General features: G+C 38.9%; 2 protein-coding genes across 2 annotated transcripts; one reads left to right on the top strand and one right to left on the bottom strand.

Annotated features, from left to right (window-relative positions):
• Positions 1–1704: 1704 nt before the first annotated feature.
• On the bottom strand, positions 1705–12518 carry ercc3 (excision repair cross-complementation group 3). The gene is made up of 15 exons (XM_023264673.3): positions 12346–12518; positions 11492–11691; positions 10574–10810; positions 10383–10432; positions 10160–10295; positions 9629–9799; positions 8595–8799; positions 8015–8329; positions 7719–7903; positions 6530–6732; positions 6331–6427; positions 4512–4629; positions 4269–4387; positions 2412–2561; positions 1705–2276 (listed from the first exon to the last, which is right to left on the bottom strand). The coding sequence occupies exons 1-15, from the start codon at positions 12371–12373 to the stop codon at positions 2139–2141; spliced, it is 2352 nt and encodes a 783-aa protein (XP_023120441.2). The 5' UTR covers positions 12374–12518; the 3' UTR covers positions 1705–2138.
• Positions 12519–12948: 430 nt separating this feature from the next.
• Positions 12949–17916, top strand: gpalpp1 (GPALPP motifs containing 1). Its single transcript, XM_023264688.3, has 7 exons — positions 12949–13162; positions 13301–13427; positions 13507–13590; positions 14950–15211; positions 16400–16564; positions 16670–16771; positions 16870–17916. Exons 1-7 carry the CDS (start codon positions 13078–13080, stop codon positions 17086–17088), a joined length of 1044 nt encoding a protein of 347 aa, XP_023120456.2. The 5' UTR covers positions 12949–13077; the 3' UTR covers positions 17089–17916.
• The last annotated feature ends 118 nt before the right edge of the window (positions 17917–18034 follow it).

Genomic DNA, 18034 nt, shown 5'->3' with positions numbered 1-18034 from the left:
GGCGGCAACTTTAACACGATAATCCTCCTCCTGTTGAAATACTTATATTTTTATAATGTCATGATGTGCTTTTCTGCTACAGCAAACAGACAACAGCAACTCTAATAAGCTACAACAAAAATATATCTAAATGAAGGTCAATATACTAAAATTGAAAATGTGTGTTAGAGTAACACAGTAGGAGACATTCAAAAGCTGAAAGAAAGCAATGAGAAGTGACAAACGTGTCTCCCTTTTAGCTGTTAATCACTGTGGCAACCTTTGTATGTCCACTGGTGTAATCATTTTATTCTTTATTATATAGACTCACAGCGAGTGGCAGCAAATCAAGACCCGGGCAACGATAAAATGTAAAAAAGAATGCTTCAAATAGGGTTTTTTTCTAACTGTAAAAGGTCCCCTTCAATGTAAAAGCAAATGGGAAAGTGGTAGAATCAACAAAAATTCTGGGAGAGGACCACTTGTGCCAGACTTAACCCCAGCTGAAGAGCTGATTACCCACCAAAACATTCATCACCGAATTTTAGAGGGTCTTCCAGTTTTATTTCCACATATTTCAGGGGGGATGTGGGGGATAAGTCCCTCTTCAAGATTTAAAACACAAAAATTTGTACCTCCAGTAAAAACATGGAAGAAACCAAGGATTTTTATTTACAAAAATCATTGCAAATTGTGCCCGAATTTAGTTTTTCTTTACATTATTCTTTTTTGAAAAAATGATGCAGAAAAGGCACAAATTGATGCATAAAGAATTACCAAAATGTCTCCTATGACCGTCTGAATGTATGAAAATTCTTGAAAGGAATAATTTATGTGAAATGTCATCAGACTCCAGCCAGAGCCTGAGGATGCAGGTGATGACGCAGATGAGGAGGCAACGTGACTCCTCGTCTCCAGCGTACAATCACTTAAAATGCTCTTCTAATTATCAGTGCAAGAAAGAAAGATGCAGCCAGGGGATTTAATTCCTCATTTAATCTTGTTTGCATTGACTGCACATTCTCCTGAGCAGGTCTGATCCACGTCACTCTGACAACCAGTCCAACAGATGTTTTGAAGAACTGAGAAATCCGGCTCACTCCAATCGGCGACAGTTTAATCCAGCTAATCCACATTCAGAGCAGGAGCCCCTGGCTACTGTCTCAGCCCTGTGGCCTTGCAAAGAGTGGCTGCACTGAAGTACGTATTTTCCCACAATCGCTCTTTTTGCAGCTTGCGTAAGGCACCAGGCTGTAGATGTTTTTTTTGGATTTATCTTCAAGTCATTGAGAAGCAAAGGAAGTAGGCCCCCCTCCACTCCCTCCACACATTACCAAACACGCTCCACCCCCCCTGCGCTCTCCATTCCTGGCTTTTGACTCATGCCAAAGCCAAATAAAGCTCACAGTTTCCCTCCCTTCAGTTAAAAGGGAAAGAAATCTTGCCAGGATTAATTAGTAGTAGGAACAACAGTAGTCACGTGTTTTCTTTTGTTTCATTCATTGATTTTGAATGTTGTCATGTTCCATTTTGCTATAAGCTTCTGTTGCAAACCATAGTTAGGAGACTAACATTCATCTCAGCCTCCTGCTGATGTAAAAAAAATCTTTCATCATCTCTGCTTGTGAAACTTGACATTTTCTTACGGTGCGACACCTTCTGAAGGATCAAAAGTTCAAATTTAAACTTAAAGAAAAAAATTACAAAGCCATTTCTTTTGCAAAATACATTTACAATTATTTTAATGAAAGAAATGACATCACAAAAAATATCAGTAGAAAATAACATCAGTGGGGTTTTCAGGAACATACTAATGCCCATTCTAGCCAAATTTACAAACAGTTCTATTGATGTCCAACATATATCCTCGATTTCATAATTCTCAGTCAAGTTATCATTAACAGTAGATAAAACGGAAGTTATTCTTCACACTGCCAATGAAATGACATATTTAGCCATCCGCTCTCATCCTCTGTACAGACATTTTTGCCTGTCAAAGCCTTAATACTCAGTTACAGGGTATCTAATCATTGCTGTGTTCACCAGAACACATGGACTCTGAACCTGCTGCTCAATGCACACTGTTGCCCCCCAACTTTGTCCTTTTGCCCCTTTACAACAGAGTAAGTCTTTAGATGTCAGGGTTCAAGTCAATGGATTTACTTTCTGAAGCGCTTGAACAGCGGATGGACGCTCTTGGATGCTGCGGAGGCTTTGCTGCTTCGGCTCTGATATTCCATGTAGACGGTGTCATCTGCACCGGACATGGAGCTCATGGTTCCCGGTCGCCTTGACACCTGATAAGCAAGGAGAGAGACAAAATGAAGTGAGAATAATACAGTATACAAAATCTGCAATTTTCTATGAGATGCCTAAACATTTGACTACAATTGTATGTCGTTAATGAGTCTAAGTTTGGAGAAGGTCCTCACCTGTGGACGAGCGCTGACTTCCCCTGCCACCACTTCCTCCTCAGCATCCAGATCTGAGGCGGCGAGGACCTTCTGAAGCAGCTGCTGTTGGTCATCTCTGGTGGAGAACATTAAGTCCTCTTCTTCCATACCTGCCAACTTCGTGATCACCTGTGAAAGAAGAGGAACAAAGAAATAAGAAATGGTATTTACATTCCTCTGACTGCACACACTAAAACTGGAGAGACCAGGTCGACCATCTCCTCCCACCCTTCTCCTTAAACCCAAACTTCTACATTCATCCTCTCAAGCTTGCCCCTCTTCCCTCCCCCACCAGCTCTGGTGACCTCCATCAGCTCGGTTCCACCTCCCCTCACTCCTCCTTCTCTGTTGTCTCCGTTGTCTATGTTAACATGCTGCCATTACAAATAGTTTCCTTTTCAGGATCAATAAAGTATATATCTTATTTATAAACGGAACAAGACTGAGGTGTCTCATCAATGAAGAATGAGGAGCAAGCACGCAGTTATGATGTAAAAACATTTTCCCTTTTGTCCAGAAGAATTAGTAACAAATATATGTAAGAAATGGTTTTTTAGCATTACATGGCAAAAAGCTAATCCATTGCAAATTTTAGTTTGAAACTTTCGTTTCTTTTTACTTTAAACTTTACAAGCAGTTTATCATCTGATATGACCGATATCCCTCCAAATAAAATTGAATAAATATTTATCTACAGCTAAATAAGTGGAATCTTGTAATATCTGGTAAACTTCTACTGTAACCCATCACTGCAGGATGATGCTGTTTTTGAAACCAGTTTCTTCTTGGGTTCCTTCTTTGCTTTGTCCCTATAAACGAAAACTCCTACTGGTTGCTGCCAGAATCTCTCTCAGATTTCTGTGTTTGTGTGTCTTGGACTGCTTCGCACTACAACTTCCACCAGCCAGCAGCTGAATACAATGAAACCAAACCCTTTTGGAATCAAAATGTAAGGCTGAAACTAGTCTGGGCCAAGTGTATAGATAACAGGAACTGAAAAAAAGAAGATCCGATTAGTTTTTTGGTGAGCCAAAGTGAAACTGGAACATCCAGGTTTTGTTTCATAAGTAGGAAAACCCCATTCAAAATCCCATTCACAACTGTAAAAACAATAACAATTACAATACAGACTTAAATCTATTGTCAGTAGTATGCTGCGTAGCTTTACATAAATTTCTATTTCTATTTCCACAAGCCTTGTATATTTGTAGGCTGAATATTATAGCTTGACACAAACTCATGAGCAAGTTGAAGAGTCACAGCAAATTTGGACATCTGGCAGAACAGAGAGGAGTGAACGCTGTCCAAGGTTAAAGACAAATGAAAGATTACAACTAAAAAGTTAAAATAATTACTTTATACAGGAGCATGTGACTTCTATTGACTTAGACAAAACCAAATTACAGGGACATGAGTAAGTAAACGCTCATACTTTGTCAAAGAGTTTGGTTTGTATTACAATATGTAAAATGAATCCCAGGAATGAGCTTCTTTTTTCTCAGAGATAAAAGAAATGTTGAATGAGAGATTGCATTGAGTTACAGCACCTTGTCAAACAGAGGCATGACAACATGACTTTGATGCTCTGTACTCGAATCAGGGTGTTCAACACTAAATGAAATTAACCTTTCACACTTTTAGCTTCTGTGTCTAGTGTGATCTCACTTTCAATGTAATTATCACAAACTGGGAAACCAAACTTATATGGGTATGGTCCATGGGTTTTGTGAAGAAGATAGACATTACAGACAGGGAGAAATTAGTGGTGTAGTTCTGTGAAAAGACATAAATGAGATGAAATTGTGTTGAACTGATAAGATGGGAAGGTGAGCATACCTTAAAGCTATATCCCTGGTCCACCAGGAACCTTTGCCTCTTGGTAGAGTAAGCCATCTCCTGGGTGTCCTGGGACACCAGCGAATAGAAGTATGCATTGTACTCCTCCGCTACCATTCCTGAAACAACACACAGAAGAGTAAGAATTACTTTTTGTTCATGGACGATGGTAGACAAGACTGTTACGTTAGCAATATACCTAACAAGCAAACAATGTAAGTGTTTTTATGCGAACAGACAAACCTTTCTTGGCTCGTAAGACTCTGCCAAGCCTCTGGGCCTCCTGTCTGCGTGATCCACCATGGGAGGAGATCTGGATCAGAACATTTGCTTCTGGCAAGTCGAAGGAAGTGTCTCCAACCTGTTTGGTAGAAAAATTCACAGACATGCAATATTACCCCTCTAACACCGTAGCACTTATTTTCACAAGTCAAACCACTTTGGAATTCTAAAAAAAAAATCTTCTGAATAAATAAATCAATCCAGTTGTCACATGAAAACACAAAATAGTCTGTCAAACTTAGCAGAATATGTCAATTATTATTGTGATAAACTACATTTTTGGTCAATATTCTTGTTATGATGCTGCAGGCATCAGTGTATACATTCAGAATAAATTACCTTGGAAATAATTAGTTAAAATCGATTGTATAGTGGCAGAAACTAGGGAAGTGAGTTCAGAGAAAAAGGTAAGTATTTGTATATATAAAGAAGGCCACTGTTTTATACCAAATCAGCATAAAAATACTGCACTACATCCACTACAGTTGGGCAAATTGCCAATAAGTTGGAAAATCAAGGACTTGTGACTGAGAACAGGAGGTGCATCGGCAGATCCAGAAAGAACAGCAGCAGATTGGACTGAATAAATGTGAGTCAAGAAAAAAAAGGCAAGAAACACCATCAAATATCTCATCAAAGAGTTATTAGCTGGAATGTGGTTCACACACCATGAGGGAATGAAACATGGAAACCATTCACAAGCACAAAGAACAAGACAGATATATTCACAAATGAATATGTTCAGAAGCGCAGCAGCTTTTTGAGATGTACAATATTTTCAGGTTAGCCCAAATTTTACTCTCATAGATGCAATGTCAGAAATTTTATGTGGAGAAACTCTGCTTTTAGTGTGGGTGAACTTGTATTTATTAATACAATCATGAACTGGGATACAAACTTAAAATAAATCTGCCAAAAACTACTCAAGCAGTCAAAGTGGATCTTTGAGGACAATGACCCAACAGATATCAGTTGCCTGTAGAAAGAATATTTTGTGCAGAAGAACATTAAAATCTTCAAATAGCCTTTCCCAGAGCCCACATCGAAGAACAAGAAAAACTGGTAAATTCTATGAAAAACATTATGAATCTGTTCAACAAGCTGAAGGACAGAAAATAAATACTAAAAAGTTTAACTGTGATCTTTGTGAAGTGTATATTGGGTGTCCAAACGCTTTTTTGTATTCATTTTGAACCATGTAACTATTGTTTAATCATTCAAAATCTGAGAAGCTGTGTGGAATAAACATATGAGCATATGCCAGCCATCTTTAAAATAAATGTCAAGAACTTTATTGCCATATGTACACTCACACGCAGTTCATTTTGTTATCTAATACAAAAAAAATCATACAAATTAAAATATGGACTAAGAGCACAAATACTTTTTGGGGTCACTATACATAAACACTATAGGGAGAGAATATGAGGTGATGTTTTGACTTTATTATGGTTCCCAGAAGCCTGATTTCAACAAAGTGAATTTATACGTATTGTTGGAAAATGACATAAATGTGTAGAAGAATCACTTAAAAATGTCTACTTGGTGCCACTATTGGGTATGCCGTTTCAATCTGATTATGAGTCCATACAAAGACAGGGCGAACAGAAAGCAGCCTACACAGAGCAACAGTAAAGAGAGAAGGTAAGGTAATGATACTTCATCCACTAGTTGTTAAGCAACTCTGGTGCCACCTACTGCCCACATGGGGTTGCAAGGTGGTTGATTAAGCACAGGCCGGACAACATGCAGTAAATCCATAAAAGATTGATCGGTTTACCTTGGAAATGAAAATGGTGTTGATCTTGGGGTTGTGTTTGAAGTTCTGTAAAATCTGCATTCTTTCCCCCTGAGAGGTCGGACCATAGATGTAAGGCCTCAAGGTAGAAAAGGAAGGAATGGAATTAACAACATAAAGAAATCTGAGTAGGCAGTTTACTGAAACATTCAAAAGGCTGCTCTTTTTGTTGATAACTCACTTGTTGAGGCGAATGGCGTATTCCTTCAGGGCAAACACATTGTCAGCAAACACAATGATCTTATCATTACGCCGCTCGTGGAAGCGAATGAGAAACTGACAGGCACGGAACTTATTGGGGTTCATTGTATAAAGCAGGATGCGCTTCTTTGTCTTGATGGCCACATATTCTCTGTAAAACTCTGGGGACATCGGACACCACACCTGGAGCACAGACATGGATACATTATTCAAGTTACGTTATTGATATGAGGATGAGGTTCAGCTGGTAATGAAGCCATCTAGTCTATAGACTACAGTGATCATAATCAAGACATACTGTACAGTAACAAATGCAACAGATTAAGGATTAGCACCGCAGTGTAGTTAGTGTACTGACCTTAATAAAACATGTTATTTTAATTCTGTATTTGTTCAAATATAGGGGACAGTACACAATAATTAAAGAAATGTAACATGCATGTGAATGTGCCATTGTTTGCTCAACTGACACAAATAAAAGTTGACAAATTAGAAAAATCATTAGTACATGATGAAGTTGAAAGATAAGAAATAAAAAGAAAATAGATTGTCCTTACAATCTGACAATTATACAACACTATTAATAAGTTAAGAGTTAATCTATAAAAACAGATGATTCATGAGTACATATCTAAGTAGATTTTAGTCATGTACTGTTTGATTTTAAAAATGCTCTATGTAGTGCACTTCTTCATTAAACCTCTTGATAAAGTCTTGCATACAAAAACTTTTAAATTACGAAATGATAAAATAAAATACTGAAAGTAAACTCATGAACGATTAATGTTAGTCTTCAATAATAAGCAGTCGACTTTCAGTTCTCTGGCAATAATCCAATAGTTGAATCACGACTGCAGCAACAACCAGAAGCCCTGGCCAGACACCGGTGAGTCATATGATTTTAATGTTTATATAACCACAATGTCATGCTCTTTGAGATATCTTTGTTCAGAAAGAAAGCGCTTGTTTAATGAGCCACAGCTCTTTTCTGGATTTAACTCTCATACAAGCTTGAGATTGTCCCAGTGACCAACTTTCTGCACATGGATCAACTGAAATTACATAATATGTACAGCTCCATATTCACTGAGAGAGTCACAATCAAACCTGTTTCATTCATTAAAAAAAAAACTGTTCATACCCCATTATCTCATTTTTTGGTGTCTCACCTCTGCACACTGGACTTTGGCAATATAGCCATTGTTCTGCAGTTCCATCCAGTTGGCCTCATACAGTTTAGGCCCAATCAGGAAGTTGAGGTCCACAATCTTGTCATCTTCCCTGACCAGTGTGGCAGTGAGCCCCAGTTTGCAGTGGGCCTGAACAATGGTCAGAACACGACGAAACATTTTTGCTGCAGAGAAAGCACAGAATTATTACGTTAGAATGTCAACTAATCTCAGCAAAGGATGTTTGGGATAAAACAATTACAAATAAAGGTAATACTGAGCTGTCTGGGGCTCACCAGGGATAGTGTGCACCTCATCCAGGATAATAAGTCCCCACTCCTGGCTCCGCATCCACTCCATGACCCTCTCAGCCTCCCAGGAGCGCTTGGTGGTGTGACCCAGCATAGAGTAGGTGCTGATGGCCACTGAGCAGCCGATGGGCTTGTCTTTAGCGTCGGAGGTGAAGCGGCAGATCTGAGAGTCGTCGATGGTGGACCACATCTTGAACTGGGCCTTCCACTGCTCCACTGACACAGAGGAGTTACCCAAGACCAGGCAGCGCTTACGCACTGTGCATGCTGCTGTCACGCCCACCAAAGATTTCCCGGCTCCTGGAAAGCAAAAATGAGATAAAATAATTGAGACATGCACTCTTTCAACGCATAAGATTCAAGCAACTACAAGACTACCAACAGTTTCGGTTGAGTGTCCGCTAAAGAAAATATCCTCATTTTATAAGCAAATACATACATACATCATAAGTTATTAACACTTCATATTTAAATTTTACGATGTTCCAATTTCAAGATTGTCTGTTACTGGAAGGAAAAGCTTTTTGTTTTGTTTTCCTTGACTGCAGTACACCAGCTGTCTCACCACAGGGCAGCACGATGACCCCCGATCGAGCACGTCCGTTCCCAAACATCTTGCGTAGGCTCTTTTCCTGGTAGGGCCGCAACACAGCAGTGGGCTTCAGGTCTATGTTGATGTCTGGGTTTAATGTGTCGTTGCGAAAGTCGTACTCTGCTAGCAGGGGGTACTCCAGCTGAATACATCGCTTCTGGAGCTCTTCAATCATCTCCTAGAGTTCAGAGTGAACAATGAAAACATTTATGAACTTGGTACTTGCTTTAAAATAAAGTTACTATACACAAAATGTCATTTTCTTTGCATCCAGTTCCTCAAATGTGCAGATTCACTCCTTTTCTCTGTGTTATTTATCTAAACAGGCACCTGGATTCTGACAAGATTTTTAAGATCACAGTGATGAGATAATCCATCCATCACTCAAGCGCTGCACTTGTAGCTGATCCACAGTTGGAATCATCCTCCTATGAGTAAATACTGGAAGCAGATGGTGTGTTTTAGGTGTGAGTTAACCCGTGACAGACACATGGTTCATCCAATCATAAGCCAAGTATTTTCCAAACAGTTTCCAAGGACGTGATCTCAGATGGGGCTATGTGACAAACCATCTGTCGCATCAGGTTGCTGTTTTCAAACCGTGTAAACTAAATATTGCTCATGTTTTGGGTTGTTTGCTCGACAAAACAACCAAGCTCACATTTTTTACTATTTCTTTTATTATTATTCATCCTCATCTCTCACCCCTGTATATATTGTAAATATTATTACTACTGTTCTATTATTAATTTATTCATATCACTACGTCTATTGCTACATAAGCTGCTGTAACAATGTAAATTTCCCCTGGCGTGGGGAGAAATAAAGGACTTATCTATCTTATCTATCTATCTATTTTGGTGACCAATTGTAAAAACAAGAAATAGATCCTGCTGAAAAAATCTCAAGCATGACAATCAGTTTAAAGCTGCATGCTTTGAAAAGTGGCCAGCACTGATTTTAAGTATGTAGTAAACAAAATTTTAAAAAAACAGAAATGTGTATACCTGTCGAATTTCAAAGGACACAGTCTGAGTCTCTTCTTCCTCCTCTTCCTCTTTATCCATCTGCTCATAGTAGCTAAAGATGTCCTCGGGGACCTGCTGGGTTGATATCTGTCCATCAGTGGGCTGCTCTGAGGTGGAGGCACCTCCCTTTTCCTGAACAGACTTGGAGATCTGTCAGAAATAGAAACATTTGTTGAGAATCTAGCAGAAGCTGCAGGATCTGTCTCCAACCTCTGAAGTGCACCACATCACAATGCATGTTTAAATACTGTCAAAAGAGTAACATGCATTTCCACTCATTGAACCTTTATGCTTACAGCAGAAGAATTTAGAAAAGAGCTTTCCAGTGTTACAGTTGGAAAGTATGTTTTTCTGTACAATGAATATTTTATTGATATCTTCTAGTTTAAAGTTTTTTCACTTGTGACTTCACCCAGTGCTGGGTAGTAAACACAAATACTCAGCGATTTAGAAAAGGTAACTAACACCATGATACAACTGGAGTAAAGAACAAGATGTTGGGATACAAACTGCTGACTTGCTGTGAATGACTTCAGTAATGAGCTCAGTGTCTGTTCCGTCTGCAGCACGCAGGCGACATTCACGGATCACATTGTCCTGCAGAAGGCGCTGGATCACATCAGGAAAGGCACTCTCAACGAAATACCTGAGGGCCGTCATGAAGCACAGTTAAAGAAGACAGCTGAGGAATAATTGATGTTACAAAGACAGAGGGGATGGTTTTTGAAATTACCTATTGTGTTTGAGCACCAGCTTGACTTTGCCGTAGCTCACTGTACAGAGCTGGGAGAAAAAAAGAGATCAAATGCAGTAATTAAACAACCAAAATTTACACACTAATTTCAAAACTATACATTGGTTAGCTAGAATATCTGTATCCCTCCCTTCTTATCTCTCCAGCACCAGATACTCTCTCAATCTGACCTGAATGAACTGCACAATTCCATCAGGTACAGAGGTCTTGCTGAGTTTCTGCAGGTATTCCACAATATCAGAGGTCTGTAGCCCCACACTGACAGCTGCATACAGGGAATATGCAGTCAGCTTGTACTCGTGGACATGGTTAGGCCTGCACACCGGCTCTGCAATGGCCACCAAGAAATCCTGGGCATACTTGTACACTGGTGAGAAAGCCTCGAGAAAGATGTGTCCATCTGGAGCCTGGAGAAGAATAAAAATAGAGAAAAAATATATATGAGAAAGAAAATACAGTGATGCACACATCAGTTATGTACAATGTAGAGGGTAGACAGAGAACTGAGGGACAGTGAAGATGTCCATCTAAAGTGCCACAAATAAAATTTATTAAAATATTAATAAAATACAAACGTATTATAAAACAAAACAATCCACATTCAACTAAAATTAGAAACAAAACAAAGCTAGCTCATAGAGGATTAAGGGAATCTTTGGATTTGTTGGGGTTTCATGTGTATTTTGTCTTTGTAGGGTCAAAAATTTAAGTTCAAATTGGCAATATTTATATTAGTGACGTAAAGTTTGCTAATTCATAATACCGTCAGGTGTTACGTACATTATTTTATTCGTTAGGTTATTCTCCTCAATTAATAACACTTTAAGGTCTCACCCTGAATATGTACAATAGTCTGGTAAAATAGCATTTTAGATCATTTTTGTAGATTTTTAAATCATAGCATAAATAACACTAAATGGTCTTCACCCCAAAGCACTGTAGCACAATGGCTGTTTTAAATTTGTTACATAAAAAACAGTGACATGACTTAACTTGACATAATGTGCAAAAACAAAAAAGATGACCACAAGTTTTACATTTGCAAAAGTGCATCAAGTGGGAAAATCAACAGTTAAATCCCATCTTACCACCCAGAGTGGCCGTGAAGAGTGATCATTCTTCAACAGCATCTGAACACGGTAGTCTTTGGCTCCATACTCATCCAGTTTTGTACTGGACTCGTCCACCTGCTTTCCTGCAGCAGCAGGTATGGCCTCCTGAGACTCACTGCCCACCACCTCTTCTTCATCGTCTTCCTCTTCATAGGTTCGCTTTTTGTACTTCTTCTCTACACGAGTTGGAAAACATTGTTAGTCAAGAATCAATCAAGAATCAAGACATAGGGGATGCTATAATTTTACGAGTTTAACACAGTTCTGGCAACATCACACGGCATGATGACTCTTTTTAAAACCTTTGGATTACATGTTTTTATAATCTGACATAAGATGTATTTTACTGCAGGATGCTTTGCTGCTGACATTAGAGCACATAGACATACATCCCTGTGTGTTAGTGTCTTAAAAGACGCAGTAGGTTATATGTGACTTAGTTTGTCATTTTAACTTATATACATACTGTGTCTCTGTATGTGACTGTCATGCCTTATTTGTGCATTTGGATATAATAACAACACAAGAGTGTGTCTCTGTATGTGACTGTCATGCCTTATTTGTGCATTTGGATATAATAACAACACAAGAGTGGCACAAAGTGTGTTTGTACACATGCTAATATGTTACCTCTAACCACCTTGCTAGAGCTAGTATACTTTAACTATAACTGACCCTTCAGCAAAACACGCAATAATCAGTGGTAACGTTCAAATACACCGAGTACAGAACCATAGAGCGGTCAGAAAACAGCAGCCTTCATCTTTCAGCTTCAGTTAGCTAACTTAACGGCTAGCTAGGTAGGTTCATACGCAGCTTTAGCAACTCACCCCGATCTCCTTTATCCCTTTTACCCATTTTATTAACTTTTAAACGGGCAATATGTCAAAATACGTCACATAACAGCTAAATGTGCTCCTGAAATTCTACAACGACGGACTGGCTGCTGTGGCGCACACTGCGACAGGCTGAACTGCCGAAGTCAAGTAGCTTAAAGTGACACAAAGCGCACTTCCGCTCTGAACTTTCAAAATTCAATACCGTTCGAGGTTAATTTCAGAATTACAGCCATGGAAAAATACACGCATCTGAGGGCGTCTGAAATGAAATTTGTTTTTGCTCTTAATATCCTGACTTTGTATTGTTAAAAAAAAACACGAGGAGTACTTCAACAACATTTTGCTGCGAATATTTATTGTAATGAAGTAGTTACACATTTCTGCGTTGGTACTATTACCTAACTAAAGCATGTGAATCCACTGGAGATATGTTTTAGGTAAGCCAGGACTATAAACAAAAAGATGCTTACCTTCCTTGTCTAAAATCGTATATATTTCATTTGTTCACTTGTATAGTTCGTTGTGCTTTTATTCTTGCAGCGCAGTAGGTTTTCGTGCCGCTATCTCCAGTTAGCGTTATAAAATATACTGACGTCCCACTGTTTACTTCCGCGGTGAAAAGTCAACCTCGTCCTTTTAGGCTCTTTTTGTTTATGAGGCAGTTTTCTTACTTTGGTAGAAATTGCCGAAGCTACTTGAGTGAGTAATTAATCATTATCAAATATGTCGTCTGATAAGCTAATTGGACCCGCTTTACCGCCCATGTTCAGAAAGGAGAGTCCTGAAGACTCTGATAGTGAAGAAGGATGTAAGTAAGACGATTTATATCTTGCCAGAGGCTATCAGCTACAATCCCTTCCGATTAAGTGTAATATGAATCAAAAGCACTTGTGTGGGGTTGTGTCTTTCCATGGTAATTAGTTGTCTTTCTTCTGTAAATCTGTAGTCGCCGGTCCTGCTTTGCCTCCTGGTTACAAGCGGGCAGAACCGTCGAGCTCCTCTGATGAGGATGAAGAGAAGGTGTCGTTCAAAAGAGCCAAAACTGGACACACATCAGGAGACAGACCTATAGAGTGAGTTCATTGCTGAACTGGACTATAAATAAATTCAATATCTCAATAAACAGAGCAGTAACATGTGTATTGTGAACAGGGAGAACAAAGAAGAAGAAGATGATGGTTTCTTTGGACCAGCCCTGCCACCAGGATTTAAGAAACAGCAGAGTTCACCAGAAAGGTGAGCAAATTAAGCAGTATTAACCCTTGTGTTGTCTTCAGATCCTGTGCACTTCCCTTGTCCTCAGGGTCAAAAATGACCCGCCTCCATTGAGCCTCTAAAGTAGAGCAGCTTAATTGAATTGTCAACCAAAAATCTATTTTACATGAAGAAAAAACTTGTCATACATCACACACTTTGTGAATGTCTGAGTTTTTTGCTCTTCAGAAAGCAGAAAGATTGTATTTAATAAATGGACACCACTCGTTTTTATTGCATCACACATGTTATAACTGTTTTCTTTGCTAAAGTAGAGGTTTATTATCACTATTATTGTTGCTAAATGTACTGCATAGGTGTAAACATTATTTGTTTAGCAAGAGATAGTACTTCTATATCCTAAGAAAGTATCAGAAATGTGAAGAAAGTAGCTTTAAATGCACTTTTGAAGAGAAAAAACAGTGTACTGTATACTGTACAATGGAATGGAAAACTACAAAACTCAACTGCAAAATGTAAGTCTTCTGACATCTTTTGAATCATTGTTCCCACTCACAAGGTACATAACAATAGTAAGAATAAAATTAAATAATAGATGTAAAACAAAAATATGAAGAACATATTAAGCTCCAATTAGCATATGTCAGACAGTATACAGGTGTGTGGCATGGACTTTGCAAATGTATTTCTCATATGTGCAGCACACAGTATATGTTTTACAGTCCTTCTTGTTACTCCTGGATGTCTGAAAAAATCTGACCTGCTATGACCTGCTGGGTGCCGAAAACTACACTCATGCCTTCAGCAAAGAGAGGTGATTGATCTGCAGAACCTTTATAGCCTCTGAACACATTCCCCCTTAGTAAACAATGCTTTCAAGAACTGTTTCATTTATTTAAAATTGTTAAATCTTGAGATTTGTTGTTGCTGGGTTATGTGGCACCTGCACAAGAAAGTTTTACTTTTTCTGAGATCAGTCAGTAGCACACTATCTAAATTTTTCATTCTGTGTGTGTGTGTGTGTGTGTCATTGGCATTTTAGACATGTGTGTGATGTGAGTGTGTGCTTTAGTCCACTGTGACTGTGATTTTTAACTGCCGGGTCAAAAATGACCCAAAGACCATCTATGTACACTGTTGATGTACAGCTTTGATAAAAATATAAACAAAAGCAATGTTTCACTTTTTCTAATGTTGGGGTCACTTTAGGAAAACTCATCGAATTTCAAGTTGAGAAAAGGTCATTTAGGGGGTTTTCTATGCTTTTAAACATGTTTTCGGATCAAAAACGTCCCGAAGACAACACAAGGGTTAAAATAGAAATAACAGTGTTGATAAGTAGTTAATTACGGAAGCTGTAACTTCTTAGTGTTCCTTCAGGCCACCTGTACTGGGACCAGCTTTGCCTCCTGGGTTTCGCAGAGCAGCGTATGAAAATGATGATGATGATAATGACGGTGAAGATGGAGAGGGCTACCCAGGGCCTGCCCTTCCACCAGGCTACCAGGTCGAGCCCTCCAGCAGCGAGGGAGAGGACGACGATGTGATCGGACCCATGCCAGCCAAAGGACCTATTCAAGACTCTGTGGCTCTAGACTTTGAGCGCAGAGCACAGAGAATGAAAGAGAAACTGACAGGAGATGTGAGTCCTGATGCTGCTCCCTCTCATTTCTGTCTGTATAGTCTGCACTGTATAATCTCTTTAGTTAAATACAGTGCCTGTCAAAAGTATTAACCCCCCTTGCAGATTTTCCTCACTTTATTGCTTTTCAACATTCAGTCATGGTCAATGTAAATTGTCTTTATGACAAGAATTTACAAAAAAAAAAAGACTCTTCCATGTCAAAGTGAAAACCGATCACTTCAAATTAACGTTAAATAATAAAAAAATAAAATGTAACATAAACGATTGCATAAATAATCACTCCATTCAAGTCAGTATTTAGTAGATGCACCATTCAATCAGCCTTGCATATATGTACACAGTAATTTTACCCCATTCTTCTTCAAAACTGCTCAAGTTCTGTCAGGTCACACAAGGATCCTGAGTTTTAAGCCCTTTTTAAGTCCAGCCACAAATTCTCAGTTGGTTTGCGATCTGCGCTCTGACTCAGCCACTCCAGAACTTTCATCTTGTTGTCTTTCAACTATTTCTGTGTAGCTTTGGCTGTGTGTTTCAGGTCATTGTCTTGCTGGAATGCACATCTTTTCCCAAGTCCGAGTTCTCTTGCAGACTGCATCTGGTTATACTGCAGGACTTCCCTACTTTGCTGCATTCATTCTACCCTCATCTAACCTTACAAGCCTTTCAGGGCCTGCTGCAGAGAAGTATCCACCACATCATGATGCTGCCACCACCATGCTTCATGATGAGGAAACTGTGTTTCATTTCCGCAAAACAGAGACTCTAGCGTGGTGGCCAAAAAGCTCAGTATTGGTGTCATCAGACCAATGAACCTTCTTCCATTTCTACTTTAGAGTCTCCCACATGCCTTTTGGTGAATGCTAGTCAATAGTGTAGTTACAGTGAGGATTACTGATGACCAGTGACTGCACTTTCCAGATACAGGTGTTTGTAATCCTACAATTACTGGAAACAATTAAGTTACTGGAACAGTCATAAAAGGGGAAAACTCCCAAAGGGGGTTAATACTTTCAGCAGGCACTGTACTTTTAGACTGACCCCTCAACAGGAAAAAATGTGAAAGCATACAGACACAATAATATATTTAAGACAATTCCCAAATACTTCAGTATCCTGTAGTTTATTTAATGCCTTTTAAAATTTTCTTGATCTGGATTTGTTCCCATGTGTATTTTGTGTTAACAGGATACTCCTGAGGTGCTGACAAGAGAATCATGGATGACTGAGCTCCCACCAGAGCTGCAGCACATCGGCTTGGGGGCCCGAACTTTCAAGAAGAGGTCGGGTCCAGAGAACAAGGATCGCTCCATTTGGACAGATACACCAGCAGACAGGGAGGGCAAGGCCAGGGTAGATAATGAACAATATTTCATCACTATGCTCAACAGTGGTAAAACATCTTTCTGCCTGTATATTACTTCGCTTTATCTCATGGGTTTGTCTTTTTCACAATAGGAGCGCCTTGAGAGAAAGAAGAAGGGTGAGGCAGAGAAAGACGACGCACCACAACTTTCCCGGAAAGACTTGGAAATGGCAGAGAAGGTGTCTCAGTATAATGTAAGTGGCTTCACCTCATTACTCTTTTCTCATAAATGGCTTTAATTAACATGATGTACATTAAACTAAAATCTGTGTACCCTGCTCTTTGTTACAAGGAGTCTAAACGTGCTGAGTCTCTGATGAGTTTGCATTCGAAGAAGATGAAGGAAAAAGCAAAAGAGAAAGCTGACAAACCAGTGGAGAGGAGGCCATTTGATCGTGATGCTGACCTGCAGGTGAACCGCTTCGATGATGCGCAGAAGCAGCGGCTGCTGAAGAAGTCTCAGGAACTGAACACACGATTCTCTCACAGCAGGGACCGAATGTTCTTGTAGCGCACTGTCAAAATGTAAAAAAAATAAAAAATGCTTTTTAACGTGCAGACCTCCACTGGCCGCCTCATTAGGGAAATTTTCATACAGGGTTTGTATGATATGGACTATGTTTCTATTGTACATGAGGTAAATTAAACTGGATCAAATGGACAATAAAGACCTGGCAGACATGTCCATTTATTAAAAGTACATGTCTATGGCTGGATGCAATGTTACACTAAATGTTTCAAACTGATTCAAGCTGTTAAAAAGCAGCAGCCAGTGGAGCCTGCATATTTTCCCAGGAGACACTGTTTTAGGGCTGATGATGTGGAAAGAAATGCAAACAAATTAAATATTTTTCCTACATTGATATATCAGGTTGTCTTTTGACACTGGACTATATTTCTGCCGGTACCAATTAGATCAATGGCATAATGCCTGAAAAAATTTACTTAGTTGATATTCATCCTGTTAGACTATAGTCGTATTGTAAATCATTTTCATTTGGTATGCTAAAATGTTTGAGGACTTTAGTGGGAAACCTCCAATTTAGTAATTTCTTATTTTTCTTAATCCCTTCATTACAATGAGAGATGTTGTACTATTATGTGTAACAATTTTTCTTGCATCCTGAAGCTGTTTTTACAAATGTGTTTTTGTTTCAGTTGATTAAAGGTTTTTTAAAAACCTACACGTTATTTTTACCAGTGCATTGTTACCTGTGAGTGTCATCATTAATAAACTGTACATGGGTCAATATAAAATTGAGGGACTTTTGAAGTCCATGGGCTATATCTTGCATACATTTTTATTAAAAGTAAACAGTCCTGATGTTTATGCTCATTATGATCGTGTCTTTATGAATTTCAGAATTTGTTATTATGGAAATAATCATTTATTAATAAAAAATGACTGGATGTCACTAAAATGTCAACTAAATAACCATCCGAATTTAATAACGACC

Source organism: Amphiprion ocellaris, chromosome 1, assembly GCF_022539595.1.
Source record: "Amphiprion ocellaris isolate individual 3 ecotype Okinawa chromosome 1, ASM2253959v1, whole genome shotgun sequence".
Lineage (NCBI taxonomy): Eukaryota > Metazoa > Chordata > Actinopteri > Pomacentridae > Amphiprion > Amphiprion ocellaris.
Note: the sequence above shows the minus strand (reverse complement) of the source record. Positions and strands in the feature narration are given on the sequence as shown.

What these genes read in the sequence shown, in the direction of transcription:
- ercc3 (XM_023264673.3), bottom strand. Translation starts at nt 12,373, where the DNA reads ATGGGTAAAAGGGATAAAGGAGATCGGG. An exon ending in CCAAAGTCCAGTGTGCAGAG is followed by an intron (nt 6,733 to 7,718) that starts GTGAGACACCAA and finishes TCTGTGCTCCAG; the next exon opens with GTGTGGTGTCCGATGTCCCC. An exon ending in TACGCCATTCGCCTCAACAA is followed by an intron (nt 6,428 to 6,529) that starts GTGAGTTATCAA and finishes TTCTACCTTGAG; the next exon opens with GCCTTACATCTATGGTCCGA.
- gpalpp1 (XM_023264688.3), top strand. Translation starts at nt 13,078, where the DNA reads ATGTCGTCTGATAAGCTAATTGGACCCGCTTTACCGCCCATGTTCAGA. An exon ending in CAGCAGAGTTCACCAGAAAG is followed by an intron (nt 13,591 to 14,949) that starts GTGAGCAAATTA and finishes GTGTTCCTTCAG; the next exon opens with GCCACCTGTACTGGGACCAG. An exon ending in AGAAGGTGTCTCAGTATAAT is followed by an intron (nt 16,772 to 16,869) that starts GTAAGTGGCTTC and finishes CTTTGTTACAAG; the next exon opens with GAGTCTAAACGTGCTGAGTC.